The following is a 22,095-nucleotide window of genomic DNA, read 5'->3' on the forward strand; positions in this document are numbered from 1 at the left end:
TACGCATAGTTGTGGAAATATGAGACAATGCAAAATGTTAACTCATCAGAATGATACTTTATTTAAAAGCAAAGAATACATGAAATCATTTTAGAGCAAACTAACAAATTGTCCCACATTTTACACATTTTCTTATTTTTTCTTATTTTCCAATAATTCAGCCCTGTCTCACATTTACATCTACACATATATTTCGACTTTCCAAATCACTTCCCTGTGCCACCTCAATTAATCTCTTGGGGTTTGGTCTCATTACCCCTTTCGTTCTTGTAACATTACCACTTGCAACACTCTCGTTCCTCAATCCACACATGCCAATTCCTTCCCTTACATCTGTCACATTCCTGTTCATAAATCAATTTCTCCGTGGTTTCCAGTTACGTTTCACATTTTTCTCTTAAATTATGTTTATAAATATATTTTGACATACTCTTTATCATGTGTTGTATCTTAATTGGATCAAAACTACCATTTTTGGTCAAACCAAACTTCTTAAATAATTCACCCATTCCTACACAAAAGTGCTTGCCATGAATATATTCCATTATGTCCATAGGCGTTCCTGGAACATCAGATTCTGTACTATTGTTAAAACCTCAAAATACCTTATGACATATTCAAATTACCTTATGACTTAGTGTTAAAAAAGATGTATTATTGTTATTTCCCCTAGTCAAAATACGTTATGACTTGAAATAACAATTAATACAACCTGGACCTGTACCTGGGTTCCAAATAATCAAATTCCTTATCAAATTGTGTATCTTATGGGCTTCAATGTAGTGACATTAAACCTTGACCATCAAATTGTCCAAAGAGCAACAAATAATATGCAAAACATACCTTAAACAAAATGAATAAAAAGTTTCCTCTAATTGGCTTTTATGGTCAAAGCACAGCGACACACGGACCAGGCAAATTTGCAGAAAGGCACAGAGGCAGAGCATAAATCTACTCACCACGTGGATTTATGCGTCAGTGTCTATCTCTGATCCAGCTGTTGTTCCGTGAGTCACTGGACGGTGATCATCTCGGTGGGACAGCCAAAGAAATGTCAATTCCAACGTATGCTATCCATGGATTGTTTTAGTTAGAGATGCTCAGGTTGAATTCTTGGAGAACTGAGTCCACCTGAACTTCGCAGATATGAAGTTTGGCTCGGTACTTTTTCGAAACAGAAATTGTAATAATAGGGCTGTCAGTGTTCCTAAAAGTCTCCAGTGACATTCTACTGTGCCATAGCTCATACAGAAACAGGAGGGGTGGCAGTGTCCTTGTCAATCTCCAGTCTCCAGTCATATTGTTCTTGTCACTCTCTAGTCTTCAGTAACATTGTTCTTGTCATTCTCCAGTCTCAGTGCCGTTGGTAACACAGGAAGAGGGGTAGCAGCAGGGCCGCCGAGAGGGGGGGGGAGCGGGTACATTTTACCCGGGCCCGGCCATGCCAGGGGGCCCGGGCCGGGCCCTTGCTGCTATTTTTTGTCATTTTTTTTTTTTATTTTATTTTTTTGTATTTTGCGTATTTTTATTTTTTTTAAAAAAAAATTCCCGCGGGGTAGGGGGAGGGGGGGGGCGTTGGTGGGGGGAGCTATAAGAAATAAAAAAAAAAAAAAAAAATCAATACTCACGTGACCGCGGCGCCGCGTCCCTCCTCTCCTGTCTTCTCCATTCACACTGACTGTCGGGCGTGACGTCATCAAGTCACGCCCGGCAGTCAGTCAGTGAGGAGCGCCGCAGCCTGACAAGACCAAAGAAGAAGAAAGAAGAGAAGACAGAAGAGAAGAGAAGAAAAGAAAGAAGCTGACAAAAGGTAAGGAAAGAAACTGAGAGGCACAGAGGAGGAAAAGAGAGGGACAGAGGAGGAAAAGAGAGGCACAGAGGAGGAAAAGAGAGGCACAGAGGAGGAAAAGAGAGGCACAGAGGAGGAAAAGAGAGGCACAGGGGAGGAAAAGAGAGGCACAGAGGAGGAAAAGAGAGGCACAGAGGAGGAAAAGAGGGGCACAGAGGAGGAAAAGAGAGGCACAGAGGAGGAAAAGAGGGGCACAGAGGAGGAAAAGAGGGGCACAGAGGAGGAAAAGAGGGGCACAGAGGAGGAAAAGAGGGGCACAGAGGAGGAAAAGAGAGGCACAGAGGAGGAAAAGGGGGCACAGAGGAGGAAAAGAGAGGCACAGAGGAGGAAAAGAGAGGCACAGAGGAGGAAAAGAGAGGCACAGAGGAGGAAAAGAGGGGCACAGAGGAGGAAAAGAGGGGCACAGAGGAGGAAAAGAGGGGCACAGAGGAGGAAAAGAGGGGCACAGAGGAGGAAAAGAGAGGCACAGAGGAGGAAAAGAGAGGCACAGAGGAGGAAAAGAGGGGCAGAGAGGCACAGAGGAGGAAAAGAGGGGCAGAGAGGCACAGAGGAGGAAAAGAGGGGCAGAGAGGCACAGAGGAGGAAAAGAGGGGCAGAGAGGCACAGAGGAGGAAAAGAGGGGCAGAGAGGCACAGAGGAGGAAAACAGCGGCAGAGAGGCACAGAGTTATAAAAAAAAGGGGCAAAGAGGCACAGAGTGAATAAAAAGGGGGGAAAGCAGCATGGAGGGCGCAGTGTAGTTGTGATGGGGCTTGTTGCAATGTAGTGTGTGTGCGGTAGGTGGTGGCTAATTAATGGGCGCTATTTTGTTTGTAGGGTGATGGTGAGGCAATTTAATAGTGGGGATTATTAATTTAAGATGGGGTGATTTGGGGCCTATTGAATGTGGAGGTGAGTTTGGGGAGGATGAGGTCTATTTATTAAATGTGACTATGAATTATTTAATGGCAGTGATGGTTGCGGGAAATAGGTATTGCTAGGCTGTTTGCATGACGGGAAATAGGTTTATTTATTACATGTGAATTCTATTATTTTAATGTTGGGGCTGGAGGAAGGCCTAATTATTAATCGTGGGTGCTATTGATTTAACGCTGCGTCTGACTGAAATTTTCTAAATGTAGCCATTTTTTTCCCAAATAGGTCCTTCTACATTCCAAGATCCAGGCAAGCCACAACTAAAGAAACCAGCAGCCTCGGGTGGAGAAAGTGAGAAGAACAGGTAGGACAGAGCAGCATAGTGTGTGAAATGTTGTGATTCTAGTAGGGACAATGCCAATGTTTGGTGAGCCCAGTGGGCGCAGGGCAAGACTGAACTGTTTGTGTACACACTGCATTCTTTGTATACTACACTGTGGTGCTGGATGTCTTAAAAGTCAGGAGTGCTTGGACATATGTGACGCTGTGGTGAATTCAGGACCTAGTGATTTTGATGTGCTAGCTATGCGCCCAACGGTGCATTGCCACGGCCCCAAATGTATGACCACATTCCCGAAAATTTTTGCACCGTCGTTAGGCTAGCCACGCCCCAATGGCGCATTGACACGCCCCTGAATGTATGACCAAACCCGCGTCGTGTTTTTTGCGCCGCCGTTAGGCGTCGCAAAAATTTTTTAGGGCTTACTCAACTATGGGGGGGCCCCATGAGTTTGTTGTACCCGGGCCCTGAATTCCTCTTGGCAGCCCTGGGTAGCAGTGTCATCATCCTCACTCTCATCAGTGTGTACATCATCCTCAAACAATACTAATTCATCCCCACTGGTATCCATCATTACAGAAGTCTCTGTACTTTGATGTAATTACCGGTAATGGCCTTCCCCATGGAATTTGTAGTTCATTTTATGACAGAGCTATCACGTGTCAAATGTCAAACAAACCAAGCACTTCAGCCACAAAAGTGCCACTCCTTGTCGCTGGAGTGCTTGCTTTGTTAAAATGTACAAGTTCTTTTCAATATCTCACATAAGGGTGGGTGGGAGGACCCAAAGACAATTCCATCTTGCACCACTTTTCTTTTCTGTCAATGCTGTGTGGCAATGTTTCCTAGATGTGCTAGGAACTGTTGTGTGTTTGTGTCGTTGCTCTGTCGCTTAGCATCCAGGCAGGTCGCTGCAGTCTTTTTCTGAAAGTGAATGAAAATAATATTGTGACCTGTGAGGTGTTCAAAATTGACTGGAAATGACTGGAAATTACTGTTATTGGTGTTAATAATAATGTAAGAACAAAAAAAGAGCAAACTTATGTGATTTTAGCATATTTTAGCTATTTTTCTATAAAAATAGAGATCCAAAACCAAAACACGAACTTAATCCATATCCAAAACCAAAACCTAGGGTTCAGTGAACATCTCTAGTTTTAATAATTTTCACAAAATTGTCTTATTACTATTGAGCACATTATTTTTTCAATTTTAATATTTCGCTTGGGAGAAAGAAAAAAACAGTCTGACACCGAAAAAGCTTTTTAACAGAAAAAATAAAGATATGGTTTTAATAAACTTTTTTGTAACAATATTAGAGTGGATTATGAGTGCCTCCATTACAGAAGCTTTTTCTTTATTTTCTGCAGTAGGCCAAGTATTGTAAAGGTGGCACAGAGACGCATAAATGCCTGTCAGGAATTGTATCTTTTGAACCTCCTAGAGGCTATGGCAAATACATGCAGATGATTGACAGATTGTGATTTCACCTCTAAAGCTGAACAGTGCTTCTTCATTGATCATGCATATATTATTATATATCATCATCATTTATTTATATAGCGCCACTAATTCTGCAGCGCTGTACAGAGAACTCAGTCACATCAGTCCCTGCCCCATTGGGGCTTACAGTCTAACACACACAGACAGAGTAGGGTCAATTTTGTTAGCAGCCAATTAACCTACCAGTATGTTTTTGGAGTGTGGGAGGAAACTGGAGCTACCGGAGGAAACCCACGCAAACACGGGGAGAACATACAAACTCCACACAGATAAGGCCATGGTCAGGAATTGAACTCATAACCCCAGTGCTTTAAGGCAGAAGTGCTAACCACTAGGCCACCGTGCTGCCCATATATATATGTATTATAGGATTATCATAATTAATATTAACAAAGTTTTCTTGTGCTTATGACCTGGTTGTGTGTATGTGTATGTGGTTATAAGTATTACTGGGGTAAATCTGGCACATATGCTACAGGTGCAGATCTGGACTAATCTTGAGATGCTTCCGGCTCAGAGTATAGTTGTCAATACGCCATTTATACCTGCTTTTTGGGGGGAGGGAATTGTGCTCATTTTGCAGCCAACTCAGCATCGGTCCAGTTGTGTTCAATAACGATAACAATACCAACTGGCAGCTGTGTTTCCCCTTGCTGTTAAATCCAATAATACATGGATCCTCAATCTTTGAGTTTTAGAAAGAAAGGGACACTGGCTCACTGGTTTTAAGACAAAAACTCAATGGGCCTTATTTAGGGTTAGTAGCAAAACTATAAATAAGAACAAATTAGCTTGTTGTCAAAACCATGATTCACTGCAGGGGGAGGGGGGCAAATTTAAAATGTGCAGACAGATTTAGAGTTGGGAGGGGTGTATGCTACCTAAACTCTAAATTGCAGTGTAAAACTAAAGCTGTCCATTATTTGTGTGTAACATGTAAAAGCAGTCGGTATTTTCCCTGCATGCGTAAAAAGTAAATGCACTCTATCAATCCTCTAGGAGCAAATTTGCGTCTTTTTTTTTGCTTTGCTTATAACTCTAAATTAGGCCTAATATGTACAACTGTATATTTTGGCCTATACCAGGCCATTTGTGTTTTAAGATCCCCAAAGAGAAGGAATTCTGAGAAAACAGCAACTGTACTGTTATGCATAATAATATATTTAAAATGATACATTATCAGAGAATAAAGGAGTTTCTTTCTAATCTTGTTGGCTTGATAACTTTTATTACTGAAGCTGAGCACATTTGTCCTTTCTGTTAAGGTATTATTATTATTATTATTATTATTATTATTATTATTATCATTATTATCATATTGCAGAAATGCAATATATTGCCAACACCTTATTTTTAGCAATGTAGAAATGTATATAATTGGAAACATGGCTTTACAAAATAGACTTACTTTAGAGCCAATGCTCTAGGTTCTACCTTGGCAGAAGTATTGTATATTATAAGGAAGTTTAGTAGTTTCTGCTGTCTGAACATTCATTTGGATAATCCCCATTTTTCCAATTGACATTTCTGTCAAAGGCAGAACCTTTACAGTGGGATACTTGGCTGTCATACCTAGTTATCAAAATCTTCAGGTTCCTGATAGAATTTGTCTAAAAGTCCCTTGCTGCATTTTATTCAAAACAATATTCCAGCATGGTCTAGACACCTCTTGACAGATAGTGGCCAAATGGTCCCCCTATTACAATTTGTATATGTAACCTAACAATCTCCACTGTGTTTCTTCCTTAAACTTAACTCTATTGTCCTGCTTTGACTGGAGTAAAAGTACAATGACCTTTATATTAAATCCTGGAGTTGGGGAGAAGAGACGCTCTGAGCCACTGAACTTTATTACTATGCACAAGGTGATGAAGTGAGGGCCCTCACTATGATTTGTCAGCGGTAAGGCTGAGCTTCGCCAGGCCAGTGTGGGAGCATATGTGCATGTATGAACCAAATCAGGCTTCAAGATCAACTTTCAACAGAATGAAAATTAAAAAAAAACGTATTAAAAACTTAATAAAAATAGTAAAAATATATATGTTTTCATATATTTAAATTAAGAAAAATAATGTATTTAAATTGTAAAGCATTTTTTCTTGTGCAGAACCTCTGCTACCGCCATAGACATAGGAAGACAGTGGCTGTTAAATAGGTTTCCCCTGTAAAAGTTATTGATGGCAATATCCGTATATAGTCTTTGCAAGCCCAGTGTCTTTGGTAAATTGGAAAAAGGACTTTTCTCCCTATCATTATGTATCATGTGCTCCTCACAACTCTTAGATTATAAGCTTATTTGGGCTGGGCCATCTCTACCTTCTGTTACAGCATGTAATTTGTTTGTGTCATGTCATGATTCCCTCAATGTACAGCACTGTGTAATATGTCAACACTCTATAAATAAAAATATATTTTTAATAATATATATTAACTTCACAATTGCCCTGTCTTTGTTGTATTTCTCAATCACTATTCCACAAGTCCTATTGTGGCCCTTTGCCTGTATCTCTCTGCAACCGTTTACATTTCAAACTACACATCTACATATGACTGTTCTGTGCCCACTCACGACCTTACCAATATATGCGCGTGTATGGGCAGCACGGTGGCTAAGTGGCTAGCACTTCTGCCTCACAGCACTGGGGTCATGAGTTCAATTCCAGACTATGGCCTTATCTGTGAGGAGTTTGTATGTTCTCCCCGTGTTTGCGTGGGTTTCCTCCGGGTGCTTCGGTTTCCTCCCACACTCCAAAAACATACTGGTAGGTTAATTGGCTGCTAACAAATTCTCGGTGTGTGTGTGTTAAGGAATTTAGATTGTAAGCTCCAATGGAGCAGGGACTGATGTGAATGAGTTCTCTGTACAGTGCTGCGGAATTAGTGGCGCTATATAAATAAATGATGATGATGATGATAATGATGTATGTAGTAGCAATCTGGTTTTCAGTGTAATTTTACTGTAGTTTTGCTTATTTGTTTTTTCAATGTGCCATCTCAGACTTTTGCTTTGTATAATGGAATGCGTTGCTATTCCTTGGTATGTTTCCCTATCATTCATTGATGCCTTGATCTGTTAACACCATGGGGACATTTATTAATTACAATGGTCACATTCTCGCAAACACTGTTATGAAGAAACGCTGCAGTATATTAAATAGTACAGACAACAATGTACAGTATTTACGATGAGCTTGCCGTTACATTATCCCACACTGTCTACTTCTGCCTTGTAATTACTGCAAAGACTGCTAAGTAATGAAAAAAAGCAAGTGATTAAAATATTCACATATCTAAATTAACTTGACTGAAGAACTCATTAGTTATAATTCCGTCTCTAAACTTTTTCCTTATGTAACAGGAATGGCTTGTCTAGCATGGTGTACGAAATAAGATAAAGTTACTCTGAACCAAAAGTGCTTAAACCCACGTCTGTGGACATTTTTTGGATTGCTAAATAGACCCCAGAAAAGCCTATTTTGTAATCATAATTGCCACTGTATCTCTAATCATTGGTCAGACACATTCTCTAGTAGAAGATTTCAAACTGGTACCTCTAACTGTACAATAATTTGCAAATCTTAGCAACTCTAAATAAAAACAAATGTAAAGAGAGGTGAACTTATCCTTTAAAACAGATAACTTGCTTATAGATTACTTAAACTCAAGGTAATTATGTCCATAGTCCTTTATTTCAGTTAAAGGGAAATAAAACAGTAAAAATTGGTCTGATCAATATCTTAGGTAAGTCGTAAATGGGATAACAATCCTATGATTAGAGGATTGTAAAACAATAGAACCATTATGTCAAGAAAGAATGACTTCAGAAACAGAAAATCCAGTTATTTATTTTCTATCATGGAGTACAATATTAATCTGGCCCATGCTGTAACCTGCTGCTATTAAGGTGAGTGGGATCAAGCTGTAAATAACTCACAGTTCGTTGCATGATGAACATCAAACTGGTTGGCAATCTCTAATGCTTATGTGCTATACTGACAAACTGCAAAAATTGCTATTCCTATTTTATGTACGGAACTGTACTTTCTTGTCTCCTTCAGCCACATCAGATTACTTGAAACTGCCCCCAGTAAATCAATTTAATCTGTGCCTAGCTTTGCATCTTTGTGGATGCACTTGTGCATTATGGAGAGATTAAACATCACTTCAAATCCCATACTAAAGCTGGGTACACACTACAGAAATTTCAACCAACTTTTTATGCCGAGTGATTTTACATGCGATCGATGGTCCGATCGCTCAGTCCATGGACTGCATACACACTAGCCTTGTTTAGGACGATAAAGGGAAGAGCGGACGTCCCTTTAGCGACTTTTTACAGCCATGTTGTCGTGAGCAATGACTGTAATTTTGTATACACTGTTGTGCATCGGTTGGAAGTTTATACACACTACACAGCGGAAACGAGATTGGAACGAAAATATTAAACGGTACGACCAACCAAATAAGGCGACAATCGTCCATTTGGGCAGACTTTCGACCATCGTGTCACTACACACACTGACCCGACTTTTGAACGAGCGGTTGTATGTCGGCTGATTGAGCCGATTATTGGACGAAAACCGTGTAGTGTGTACCCAGCTTAACACTATCAGCTTTTCTCCTAAAATACTGCATGGTTTAGCTTTAGTTGCTTTTTTACTCAATTTTGAGAGTATTGGAATATGGGTACTGTTACATTACATGTGCCACTATATATGAAGGAACTTGTTTTATTGATTGAATTGTGCCTAAACTGCACTTCCCTGAAAAAGTGCAACTGAAAAGTACAAAATATACTCCATTAAAAGTATAGTACAAGTACTATTGTGCCAGCAAATGTCAGGTCATTTTGTGGGGAGAAAAGAGCTGTATACCATACTGCAGAGTCAGTAATGCCCCCGTAAACTGCTTCTTCTCTACCACTCTATCTCACTTAATAATGTAATCCCTGAAAAGTAAATGCTGTGAACTGGTTACAGATCTATTAAAAAATGCAGAAAGCCAAACAGATTCCACCATGTTCGATCATGGTCGAGCTGGTTTGCACATCTATGATCTGATTTGTGCATATATGATCTGACTCAATCACGTTTGAGCTTAAGTTGGTTAATATAGTTTTTTTACTTTTTTTGGAGAATGGCAAACCTTGATAAAGTAGTTTTCACAGTTTACATTAAAGCAATGCTGAAAAAAAAATCTATTATTTAAAAGTATTAAAGTGTTTTAAAATAAAAAAAATAAAAACTCTAATTTTAGTGCAAACAGTGAACCCCAAGCAGTTCAAAATTCTCTAGTACTCAGGAAGGAACGCCTCCCCTCCACCCAACTTCTCTAAACAGATGGGGAGAACATAGCACCCCTTCCAGCGTGCAGCATCTTGGCTTGAAATCCGTGTGCTTCAACCCATAAAACAAGGTCCAGTTTCACCAATATAGGTGTGTGACATCACAAAACCGCATTTGCGTTGTGGGTTTATAAACGACTTCTTTATGTCTCAGGGCAGACTGAAAAAATATGCATAAAATGCATAGGGTTAATGTCTTTCCTTTCACGGACATTAAGCAACCCTCGTATGTTATGTGTGTAACCTGTGTTTTAACCAAATAACCCCACAGACACATATTAACTTTTGGCAAAAAAGGCTGCAGTTTTATTAATAACAAATTACTAACTGGAATATTATGATTGTGGCGGCGAGAGCAATGCAGTCAGCTAACAACCATTCATTAAACCAAAATAGTGCAGTGCCAACATAGCATTAATACTAGACCAAGGAATAATCCCTCAACATTGGCCGGTGCTAAATCAGGCGTCAGCGTGACTACTCCCTGTCTGGACTTGACATTGGAGTGGCCCCACAAAGTACACCAAGGGAACCTCCACGCAAAAGGACTAATTGTCATGTTACTTTGAAAGGGCCAGTGGTGTGCGGCCAACGAGCATAAGCACCATTGTGATTAGTCACTGACTGCGCCACTCTCCCACCTACTGCGCCTCCTCTGTAAGAAAAGAAAATGGTTAAACAAAACATAACTAACAACATCTAGGAAAGAAAAGACCCAGCATTCCATGGGAGGGGATATGAGGAGAAAACTATGACCCTCTTCTTGGATCCCATTGGTTGGCTATGCAGAAAATTTTAACCCCGAATGGGTAAGTGCCTGACATTCATAAACCCATTATTTTAAACGCCCTCAGTTTATATCTTAACTTGACAGAATACACCTAACACAGCTTAAATGACACTAGAGAAAGCAAAAAATATTATTTTATGTGCATTAATAAAACTGTATTTTTGTGTTGTAGGGTATATTTTGAAAGCTTGGTACACACTAGTTTAGGGATAGTCAACAGTATATTTGTATTGTTTCGGTTGTTTCCCAACAATATCACCTTGTGCCCCATTTACTATAGCAGGGTCCAACAATAACTCAAACAGATTACACAAGTGTCCCAGGAATATCAGACCCCAGTTGAATTAACTAATATCCTAACAACAACACAACCATAGTTGTATACAATAATGTAGTCAGGGCCGGTGCTAGGGTCCACGGCGCCCTAGGCATTTTTAAAAAAGCGGCGCCCCCCCCCCCACCCCTGCAAAAATCGCCGCCCCCCTCCCCCCCTGCAAAAATCGCCGCCCTCCTCCCTCCTCTCCTTACCTTGTCTCACCACCACCGCCTCTCTGCTCCGTCTCCTCCCCTCCACTCACTGACACTAGTAAGTGGAGGGGAGGAGACGGAGGAGAGAGGCGGCGGTGGTGACAAAATAGCCTCTTCCCCCCCTCCCCGTGCATCTGAATGCTGTGCAGCGGCCGTGACAGGTATGGTCAGCGGTCGCCGCACAGTTTTAAAGTATTTAAGAATTCTGTGGCACCCCCCAGAGCCCGGCGCCCTAGGCAAGTGCCTAACCTTGCCTAATGGGAGCTCCGGGCCTGAATGTAGTCAGGAGCCAGTCTGTTAAACTTAGGAAATATTGTACCCATTTTATTAAAAATAAAAGTAAAATGCAGGTTGTCCTGGGATATTATAACATTGTCAGACTGTATAATTACCCACACTTAATGTCCCTAGCCAGATGATTATATTTAAGGATAAATATTTAATAATCATGGATTATTTTTTACTATATAGTGCCCATAAAGTATAAAAATGTGTATTCCACTTTAAAAGAAGCGCTGTCAGTTATGAAGAAATAATAATATATAATAATATATATATATATATATATATATATATATATATATATACACACCAGTATTTCCTGTAAGATTGTCATATTGCCAGTAATAGGAAAATTGGCCTGGTCAGGAAGGGGAGAAAGTTATCCAATCATTAAGTGGTTAATATACCAGGAGTATGTTTTACTTTTTTCTCTAAAGTAAAATTCGTATGACAGGAGGAAAATTAAAGTTGTTCGGGACTTTAGTATGCAATTAAAATAATGAGATTGTGTGAAGTGCTTTGTATGCAGTAAAATTCCCTCAACTAATTACACAAGGAACCATTGGTCTCTGTTTCCTCTGATTGGCTGTTTTTCACATTTAAACATGATTTAAATTGTAGTCCTAGCAAAGTTAGGATCAGAACTGATTTACCTGAAAACATACTCTGCCACTGGACCTGTCCCATAGGTGGAATACAGAGCGTGTAAGGTAACTAATTTGTTTTATTGCTTTTCTGTTTGTGTTTTTTTATGTTTGTCTTAGTTTGATACAGTGCTCATTTGTCATGTTAGTAAGTCTAATACTGTAATTTAATGTGGCAGTGTATTTCTCGCTGCCATGAACTTAAAAGGAAGATTTGCCATATTTTTAAGAATAAATAAGTTATATGGCTTTTTTGGACAAGCTTTATCATATTCTCTACATTTATGCATGTATTCGTTTAAATGGCATAACGCCATAACCATATTGAGGTTATTATTCCTGGCCCTGTCATCACTGTGCATAGCTATTTAAGCTATTTTATGTACAACACTTATGAGATGGCTTGCCTTTGGAGAGGTAGAGGAGACCCACTCTACTACCAGTCGCTATCCTTGAAGATTTTTGAAAGATTTGATGAAATTAGAAGTGTATGAGTAAGTTCTGAAACAATGTACTTTGTTTTATTTATGTAGATACTTCAGTGAACAATGGAGCTGGCATTGGTTTTGTGTATGTTAGGCACTGTATTTACCTTCCCGGTAAGTTTGTAATTATTCTATTAAAATTGCCTTTTACTTCTTTTTCTTTTTTTTACTTGTAAAAATATCTACTTTCTTTTGGTACTAATATAGTATGTGGTACATTTTCTAAACAACATGAACATAAAACAAATCAAAATAGACAGTATACTAGCATTACATTCAATAGTCAAGTAAATTAGCCACCATTGTAGCTTAAGAGTAGAAATGAGCAAGGAATGAGGTACAGTACTAATATTATTTGTTCCCTCAGATGTACCCTCAACCCGCAGGGACACATGGAATGGCCAGTGTGAGCCTTGAGGTAAATGGATTTTATCAGACAAAATATAATATATATTACTTGTGCCTTAATAATAACTTGTCATAAAGCTTCATGTTTAAATATTACAGAATTAAAATCTCATATGCTTAATTACAATAATAAAATATTTTTAAATTTAAAGAGTACCTATATACAGCTACACATCAATAAGATAACATATATAAGCTCCTATGTGTCCAGTTTTCTCAGGGTAATCCCCAATGTTCTTTATAAATTTACTCATAATGCATTTTTTCTAAAAATTCTGACTCCTAACACACTCAAATTAAGAAAAAACTTCTATATCATATGGAAACCAAAAGGAAAAAAGTGGATTTTATTGCCTGCGCTAATTCAGGTCACAACAGTGTCCCATTTTTTTTTTCACTATAAAATTATGGGAGCCCTAAATATAACTATACATACACAGGGCCGGATTAACCCGAGGTCTAACTGGGCTGCAGCCCAGGGGCCTCGGGCATCCAGGGGGCCCTTGACAGAGCTCAGCAGAATTATTGATCGGGACAGGGGCAGGGGGCGCCCCCGACCCGATCAATGCTGAGCTCTGTCACTGCAGTCCTCCTTTTCCGGCGCTCAGTAATCTCCTTACTGAGGAGATCTCGCGAGAGTGTCACGAGATCTCCTCAGTAAGCAGCTTACAGCGCGCCGCGGAAGGAGGACTGCAGTGACAGGAGAAGGTAAGCGCTTGGGGGGGGGTCCGTCGGCTAACAAGGGGGCCAGTCTGCTAATGGGGGGGGCCTCACGGGGGAATGGGGGCCCCCTTAGCCCAGGGGCCTCCATTCCGTTAATCCGGCCCTGTACATACATATGGCCTGCGCTACAATTAAGATGACAATGGTTAGGGGACACCTAAAACACTTAATGAGTGTATTGTCACTTATTCAGTGCTTTGAATGTCCCAGTAGCACCCGCTCACAGAGCGATGCCTGCTGACAGCTGACAGCTACAAGAAAAACAGCTGTAGCATGGACCATACTTACCAACTTTCCTGGATTTTCGGAGAGACTACTAACTTTTGGGGAGCTATCCTCCTGCAAAACAAATGTTATGCGTAGGCAATAGTGCAGCTTAAACCATTACAAACATGGCAGATAGATATTGTATTATGCCATTAAATAGTTCTGGAATAAATATATCTGTATTTGCTTTTTTAAGACAATGCGACAACAGCAGACCGCCAACAAGCTCACTGCATTACCCCAGGTAAGGGTATATTCTACAATATGACTTAAAACAAAATATTAAATCTGCTTACAAAAGCCAAAAAACAGCTACACAATATTTGTATTAATATAAATACTACTTTAAATTATTTGGTTATTACAAGTCACCATAGGTTTTTATGGCAATATGAAAGGTCAAATGCTTTCATACAGGTCACAGAAGTACAAGGTAATTGCACATATCATCATATCAATAATAATTCACATAAATTGGCACATTATTCCCTTTAATATGCACATTTTCCTAATAAATACTTATATGCTTAATTTTTCTTAGCTGTCCACCTACAAATAATTATCTTCTTTTCAAAATCTCTCTGGAGGGTGCAAAGCATGGCTGCCAGTGACACACAGGTTCACAGCTCTAAGCATGTCATGTGATGACAGAGAAGGGGAAAAGGAGGGGGAGAATTTTACAGACCAGATAGAGCTCAGAGGAGTGTTCCAAAGTCTCTCTGCTCACTATATAATGTGCCATATGACTGTGGTTGACATGGTAATCCATGACACTGTGCAGAATTATAAATAATTAATAGCAGCCTTACAAACCAAGGAAAAATGGTAAATACCAAGATTCTTCTTAACCTGCCTCAATATCAACCTGGATTGAAAAATTGGAATGTACTTATTGCTCAGGCCAGGGGACTAACTATAGGATTACACCAACACCCAGAACAAAACACATCTATGACTATTAGGGGGTCCAGGATCACCTGAGAGTTATGGAAACCACCTCCATAGAATGCTCGCAGCGGTGGATCTGTGAACAGACATGTACACCGGTGTGTAGACTCATATCGTACGGGTGCTCTGTGGCAGATGTATTTATTAGGCTAGGCTACTCTGTACTTATATGCTGTTTTCCTGCACATAGCAAGCAACATAAACTCTTAAGTTTCTGACTACTGTTTGGATCTGTGAACACTATTAGCAGCATTCACAAAGAAATGCAGTGCATGTGTGTCCGGAATTAAGCCGTTATGCTGCCCACTATTTATAGGAAAACCCAGTGTAAAAGTTTAGAGTTCCCTAGTCTTATATACATTGTATACAATGGACCCATATGCCATTAGTCTGGGAGGCCCAAATCTCATTGGGCCCCTTGGGCTTCTCTAGTAGCTGCATGGGCGACAATGGCTACCTAGTTAAGGCCCAGACTGCATGTATAGTTTACAATAGACAATCCACTGGTGGACCATAACCCATAGTGGTTACTGCACGCCCCAGCATGCCTAACACATTGAAATATGCAACAATTAATTTTTTTTACCCTTAAAATCCTTCTCTAAGCACCTTTATAATGTGTGTTGTCTTGAGTATTTAACAGAATATGTGTGCATATATAATAATATCTATTATTTGTGTAATAGCCGATTGAATATACATAAAATAATTTAAGCAAGGTTTTTTCCATTAGTTTTCAAGATTTGGATATAATGATCCTTATTCAACATTGTGGCTGCACGGTCTGTTACCAACACACCCCACATTTCCATGGCTGCATCAAAGGCCACAACTGCCAGACAACCAACAGGTATAATTTATTATGAGCTGCACATTACATAGGAAACGTGCCACTAGGTAGTAGAGGTAACAGTCAGAGCTAGAAAATGGAAGTAGTAGGGTCCTTCAATTGTCCTTATAAGTAATGTGAGGCTCTTGTCAAACTGATGCAGGAAGATGGTGATATCAAATGCACCTCTAGATAGAAGGATGTTCATGCATCCAACCTTTTATATTACTTGTAGAACTCCTACATAGTAGCATACATATTCAATATTGTACAATGATTTTTAGACATGTTCTAAAAAGGTCTGGGGACAGTATAGTGGAGCGGATTATGTCACATTTTCAATTTCACAATAGATAAATATAAATGGTGTGATAATTCAAAGATGTGGCTAGATTATTTGAATATTTGCAAAAAAAAAAGGAGTATTGTCTGATTGAGACGGTGCTAACTTGTTTTTTATTCTGAGTCTATGTGCATAACAAACTATTTTTGGGTTTTACAATTTTTTTTAATGTGCTTACTTTGTAGTTTGAGTATGCTTTGCCCATACACCCTCCACCTTTGCCCGGAGTGCCATCTATAGCTCAGCCACCTAAACTAGGACAAGATACACAGATTGCTCCCCAGCAACCTTCAGCTGCATCAACAAGGACTGAGCAACTCATGTATCAACCACTACTGCCCCTGGGATATCCAAATCTACAGCCAGCAGATCCAACGCTGACTCCACCAAAGGGGGGTCCGGCAGATGGTCAAATCCAAACGGTAGCATTGTTTATGGTAATCATTAATCTAGCTCAGTTTTAGTGTATCGTGTTTTTATACTGGTATCTGATATTATGATTATTTGTTAAAATTATTAAAAATGTCTGCCTTGGTCGCATGCATTAGACACTTAATCTAAAACTTCCCAATCACATGAATAGGACAGTCATGGAAAATGGTCATTGAGTAGACCACTCCATGTTTGAAGTAGGCAAGTGGTGGTAGGAGAGAGCATCACAGCTCTGGACCAGTTTCATATAGGTAATGCCATACTGAAGGTATGTTAATCTTTGCATTGTCTCTGATGTTAGGTAACTCCACCCAACATTTTTCATTTTGGGTGGAATTCTTCTGCAACAGGTCTATGTGTTTATGAGCTTGGTATTGTAGCCAGACCTCCAATGTTGTGTAAACCTTCTTAGCTTTAGCTGAGCTTAAGTATTGTGATTACTGTATATGCCCCAATTGCTTACTCTGCTAAACACAATCCAATTAATGCTTAAGGAAAGCCTTTAGCTACCATTTTGTTATATAGATTATTGCTCAACATTTTGAATTAAGTGCGAAATTTCTCCATTTCCATGATTCCTAATGAAGGTAATTTGTTAATATATGGAAAATTGTACATGTATATTTGTAAATATTTTGTATTTTTTTTGACAACTCCAGTACCAGACAATAATGAATAAATTATTGCAACAAGGAGCAGCAGATACAGTACCAGACCCGGCAGCTGTCCCACCTGTACATCAACAACACGTAAGTCTCTGGTATTATTACATATGAAGAGAGAAATATTTCTAACAAAATAAAAACTGTCAGGGTTCCTAGAATAGCGTAATGAATAATAATATCTAACAAACTGCATATGTTTATAATGACCATATTTTAGAAAATTATAAAAATGAATACCTGTTTATGGAGCTATGCAGAATTAAATTCTCCAGTGTGTGCATCATTATTGAGTATAGTTGAGAATAATGTTATATATGCAGTGTAAATAATTATTATGTGATGTTCATAGTCAATGTTTATTAATAATATTTACGTCTAATATTTGATTAATAATTGATTCGTTTGTGTCTTTTTAGCCATACCCTGGGCTTTTCTTTAATTATGGACCTGGAGTAAGTGTCAATGCTGAATACAATAGTGTTTATATTTTGCAGAACTGGTCGCACATGCATCATTATTTTTTTTGAACAAGTAATTGCATTTTTGTACACTTGTTACAATATATTAATTTTAAATCTGATCATAAATGGAAAAATTAATGATTAATTCACACAAATTCATATGACAGAGCAGAAAGACATTTGCAGTGTATGCCCAGAGTATGATTGTCATATAAACACATAAATACAAAACACAAACTTCAATCACCTTCCGTCAGATTCTTTAATGGAAAACAGTACTCACACACTTTACAATCCGATTATGCAATTCATTCTATTTTGATCAAACAAAATAAATATTTGCCTATGTAGGAATTATATATATATAAATCGGACCTCAAAGAACTGAGTCAGTACATTTGTTTCTAAATGCGATCACATTGTGAGTGCAGTAATCACATGGTTCTACCTTATTCTTTAGTGCAGAAAAGTAGATCAGTAGATCTGTAAAACCAAATTCTGTACGGTCCATGGTTTAGGAAGGTGATTAATATGTTTGCCAATAAAGTATGTGGATATCATATAGAAAGTTTCAAACTAATCCAATCGAATTGTGAATCAATTTGGAAATCTATTTTATCTAGGGTCACCCACATGAAAGTAAATTCTTTAACATTTTTATAAAGAACAATTGGATTGAATCATCATATTGTAACATATGTGGCTAGCTTAAGAAGGGTTGTTTTAGCCCTAAAACAATTATGGAAAACAGAATACTTGTTCCCTTGTCTTAAAGTCCACAGTTTGCATTTAATTGAAAGGAAGAATAATAGAGATTACTTAACAAACATATAGCATTAACTAAACATGATTCCAATCTAGCCTTTTCTAGGGTAAAATTTTAAGGTTAGCAGGCAAAACCTTGTTTAATGTCAAATCACATAGAAGAGTCCAGTTCAAGGAACTGTTCAACAATTCATCTAAGCAGCTAAGCAGAAAAACCTAACCACAGAAGGACTGGAATCTAAATGGAATATAACTTTTTACTATGGCTCAACCAGATTGCTCTAATTTATTCTCTTAATTCTGTGCCTGGATGGGCTTACTTTGCCTTCCTGTCATGGGACGTGGTTTATGTATTGTCTTGGGGTTCCTCTTAATGACGCTATTAACCACTTCTATGGATGCTGCGTGGCCACTGGACACTCACTGACACACAGTAGTACACCTTTTTGATACCAAGCTTCATCTATGGTTTGTCCATGTGTACCCGATTTGCAGTTGGTGGAGACACATGACCTGTAGCCAATTAGATCATCCGAATGTTCATAGAGGCAGAGACCCGGCAACTCGTGATTATGTTAGTGATAACTACGGCATGTGACAAGTGCAGTGCCATAATGTAAAGAAGGGAATTGAGGTGCATGGGGCCATAGATTGAGAGTAAGACAGTGGTAGGAGCATAATTCATCAACAGCAGACTAGTAATGTCAGATTTCTGTCAAATAGATGCAGGAAGACTGTAGAGTCAAATGCATCTCTCTATGAAACATATTTTATACCTCCAACTTGTTATTACTTCTGTTGCTTTGGAGCCTTATTTTTTGCTGTATATGAATGTCACATATCACATATAGCACATTCACAATCACAGTATGCAAAATCAAAGACCGCTCAACCTTAGTAAATGGCTGGCGGTGAAGTTTACTGTCAGAGGAATGTTTCCAGAAACTAAAGCAATGCTCTATACATAAGTTTACTGAGTCTGCTGTCTTCTGGCATCAAACCATTCTTCTAAAGCAGCAATTACCAGGATTCTACATATAGGTTTCATAATAAAATCTGTAATTGAAAATGATAATGCAATGTTTTGCTAGTTTGCACTGTTTTGTATGAAATGCATAAAATGGTAGGAATAATATTGGAACATTTTGAAAACATACCACATCAAATGAGGGTACCAATGAGTTTATTCAGGCCAGAATGGGGGAGATTTCAGTATTATAACCCCCCTCCCCCCTGTCATCTATGGACTTCTTAAGACTTTCTAATGTATGGACTTCTTAAGACTTTCTAATGTATGGTGTTATTGTCTGGTGATTACCAAATAATAACTAATAAAGGGGTATATCATTTCAAGAGGGGACTATTCTCTTTAAAATGAGGGCTCTCCATAGTTTCTTGGAACCAGGATTGGGGATAACTTGGCGTTGCAATACCGCTCCCTTTTTCCTGGACTGATTAATGTTATTTGTAGTTTAGAGTGTTATTGTCTGGTAATCACTAGACAATAACTACTAAGGGGCCACAGCATTTAAAAGAAGAGATTCCCCTCTTATTTTTATTTTCTGGTGATCATACATGATAAGAAGAGATCATATATGAAGTGGAGACTCCTCTTTGAGTGTGCCCCTTAGTCTGTAGGCGCCAGGAAGTGGGAGATGAGGCACTTTAAGTACCCTACTCCTATTCTTCTTTCGATCTTTCTGTTTGTGTAGGGGACTTTGTGCCACCTCTTCCCCCAGCAACACATACACGTCTTTCCTTCAGTACAAGTTGAAGAACTATTAGTGTTATTTTTAGATTTTTAACCAAGTGAGTGTTAAGGATGAGTGGAACTAGTCCAACTCATCCTTAGCACTGAAGGTGTTAAAAGCCAACTGGTCCATTCAGCCTATGGACAACAAACTGATGACACAAACGTGTCTTAACATTTAGGCTCCAAATTCAGGAATTCTGACTTGTAACATTAAATAACACAGGTGAAAGTCTTAGCTAACTGACAAGTATCTATACTAGTACTCATCGAATAATTAGAATGTATATGATTTGTGTGATAAAGTATGTGTAATGAAAGGTTGCTTATCTTGCAGGGACCTCCAGCCAGACTTGGTGTCATGAGCTCAGAGGAAATGCAGGTGCTAAAATCCTCTTATAACACGGTTATTGCTCTGATTGGGATTGTTGGAAAATCATTAGCAAGTCATAAAAATAAGCAAAACACAGTTGTTTCTTCACAGGGGACTCATAATACTGTATTTTTTGTTATCTTGTGCCTTTTATTGGTTGGTTGACCTTCAGCCACAATAGTCATCATAGCTTTGTCTTTTTATTCCTTTTATTTTGAATGTATAAAAGACAGGTTTCTTTTACATAATCTATAATAAAATGTGTACAGTCATTTATACTTTTAAATAGTAATTTACATAAAATTCTACATTTTACTTGGTTTATTATTCTAGTTTTTAGATATGAAATTGTATATTATTGGTTCCAGTGTAGAGTTAAATGGAGCTCTGTATTGGAAACATTAGTAATGATCTTTCTTTACTAAAAGTAACCATGAATATGTCCTCAGTAAGGAATTGTACATTCCATTTGGTCATGCCCTTTGTCCTACAACCTGACTTTGATTGTTAGTCTGGATAAACAAACCTAGCAGAGACAACTACAAAGATACAAAAAATACCTGCAATTCAGTTTGTTTTACCAACCAATGATATTTTTGAATATTGGTTGTAAAGTTAATTATCAGTTACACTGAGGATAATGGATGTTAGTGATTTATTCTACAGGTATAGTCTATCAGCAGTGTAATTGTGCATCACATTTTCCTTACATATGCTAACGACACACTTTTGTGTATTACAGGGTGGTCGAGCTGGAGCTGCCCATGCCTTTAGTTCCTTGTTTCCAGGGCTGCTAGGAGCGGGATCTGGCTTTGGAAGCTTTCCCCAGAACCCAGCCTTGGCAGGAGACTTTACAATAGAAGATGACTCTCCAGGAGTAGGAGGAAAGCCAGTGGGTCAAGGTGCTGCACAGCACCCAATTGAAAATCCTTCAGTTGTTGGACCCAACCCTTCAATACCCGGCTTAGAAGGAATGCCACAAGGCCAAGGAGATACCTTACTTTTCCCTAACATAAACCTACCTAATTTAGGATTTAACCCGTTAGGGCAAAGCATGTTACCACCAGCTGTAACTCCAGCCAATGTCAACCAACTGACACATGATACAGCTGTAGGATTTGTTCCATATGGTATTGATGAAACATTGAATTATGGAGTCCAAAGAGAGAACCCTACTCATATAGACATAGCTCACACAAATAATGCCCTAGATTCCCCTATAATGCATAATGATATCCATCTACAGAATCATTATTTCCAGGAGCCATAAATAAACACAGAATATATCTCAGCGCTCGGCAAACATTTTACACACTGCTTTATACCATTAGCATGTGCCATTACTCTAATTAGCTTTAAACATTTTAGTTTATACACCTTTTATAATATTCTATGATAGTAATAAATGGAAGGGTAACTGAGATGCTGCTAATGTACCGCTCCCATAATTTTAAATTAAAAAGTGGAATACTTATGTGACATGAACTTTGGCCAGGCCATAAAATCCATCTC

The 22,095-nt window shown here is 38.7% G+C and overlaps 1 protein-coding gene across 1 annotated transcript; it reads left to right on the forward strand.

The window, feature by feature from the left end:
* Nucleotides 1–12,682: 12,682 nt before the first annotated feature.
* On the forward strand, nucleotides 12,683–21,853 carry AMBN (ameloblastin). Its single transcript, XM_075189542.1, has 9 exons — nucleotides 12,683–12,733; nucleotides 12,987–13,037; nucleotides 14,214–14,261; nucleotides 15,699–15,815; nucleotides 16,323–16,574; nucleotides 17,229–17,318; nucleotides 17,651–17,692; nucleotides 20,548–20,592; nucleotides 21,326–21,853. Exons 1-9 carry the CDS (start codon nucleotides 12,683–12,685, stop codon nucleotides 21,851–21,853), a joined length of 1,224 nt encoding a protein of 407 aa, XP_075045643.1.
* Nucleotides 21,854–22,095: the final 242 nt, after the last annotated feature.

The sequence above is a fragment of the Mixophyes fleayi genome, chromosome 1, assembly GCF_038048845.1.
Source record: "Mixophyes fleayi isolate aMixFle1 chromosome 1, aMixFle1.hap1, whole genome shotgun sequence".
Classification (NCBI taxonomy): domain Eukaryota; kingdom Metazoa; phylum Chordata; class Amphibia; order Anura; family Limnodynastidae; genus Mixophyes; species Mixophyes fleayi.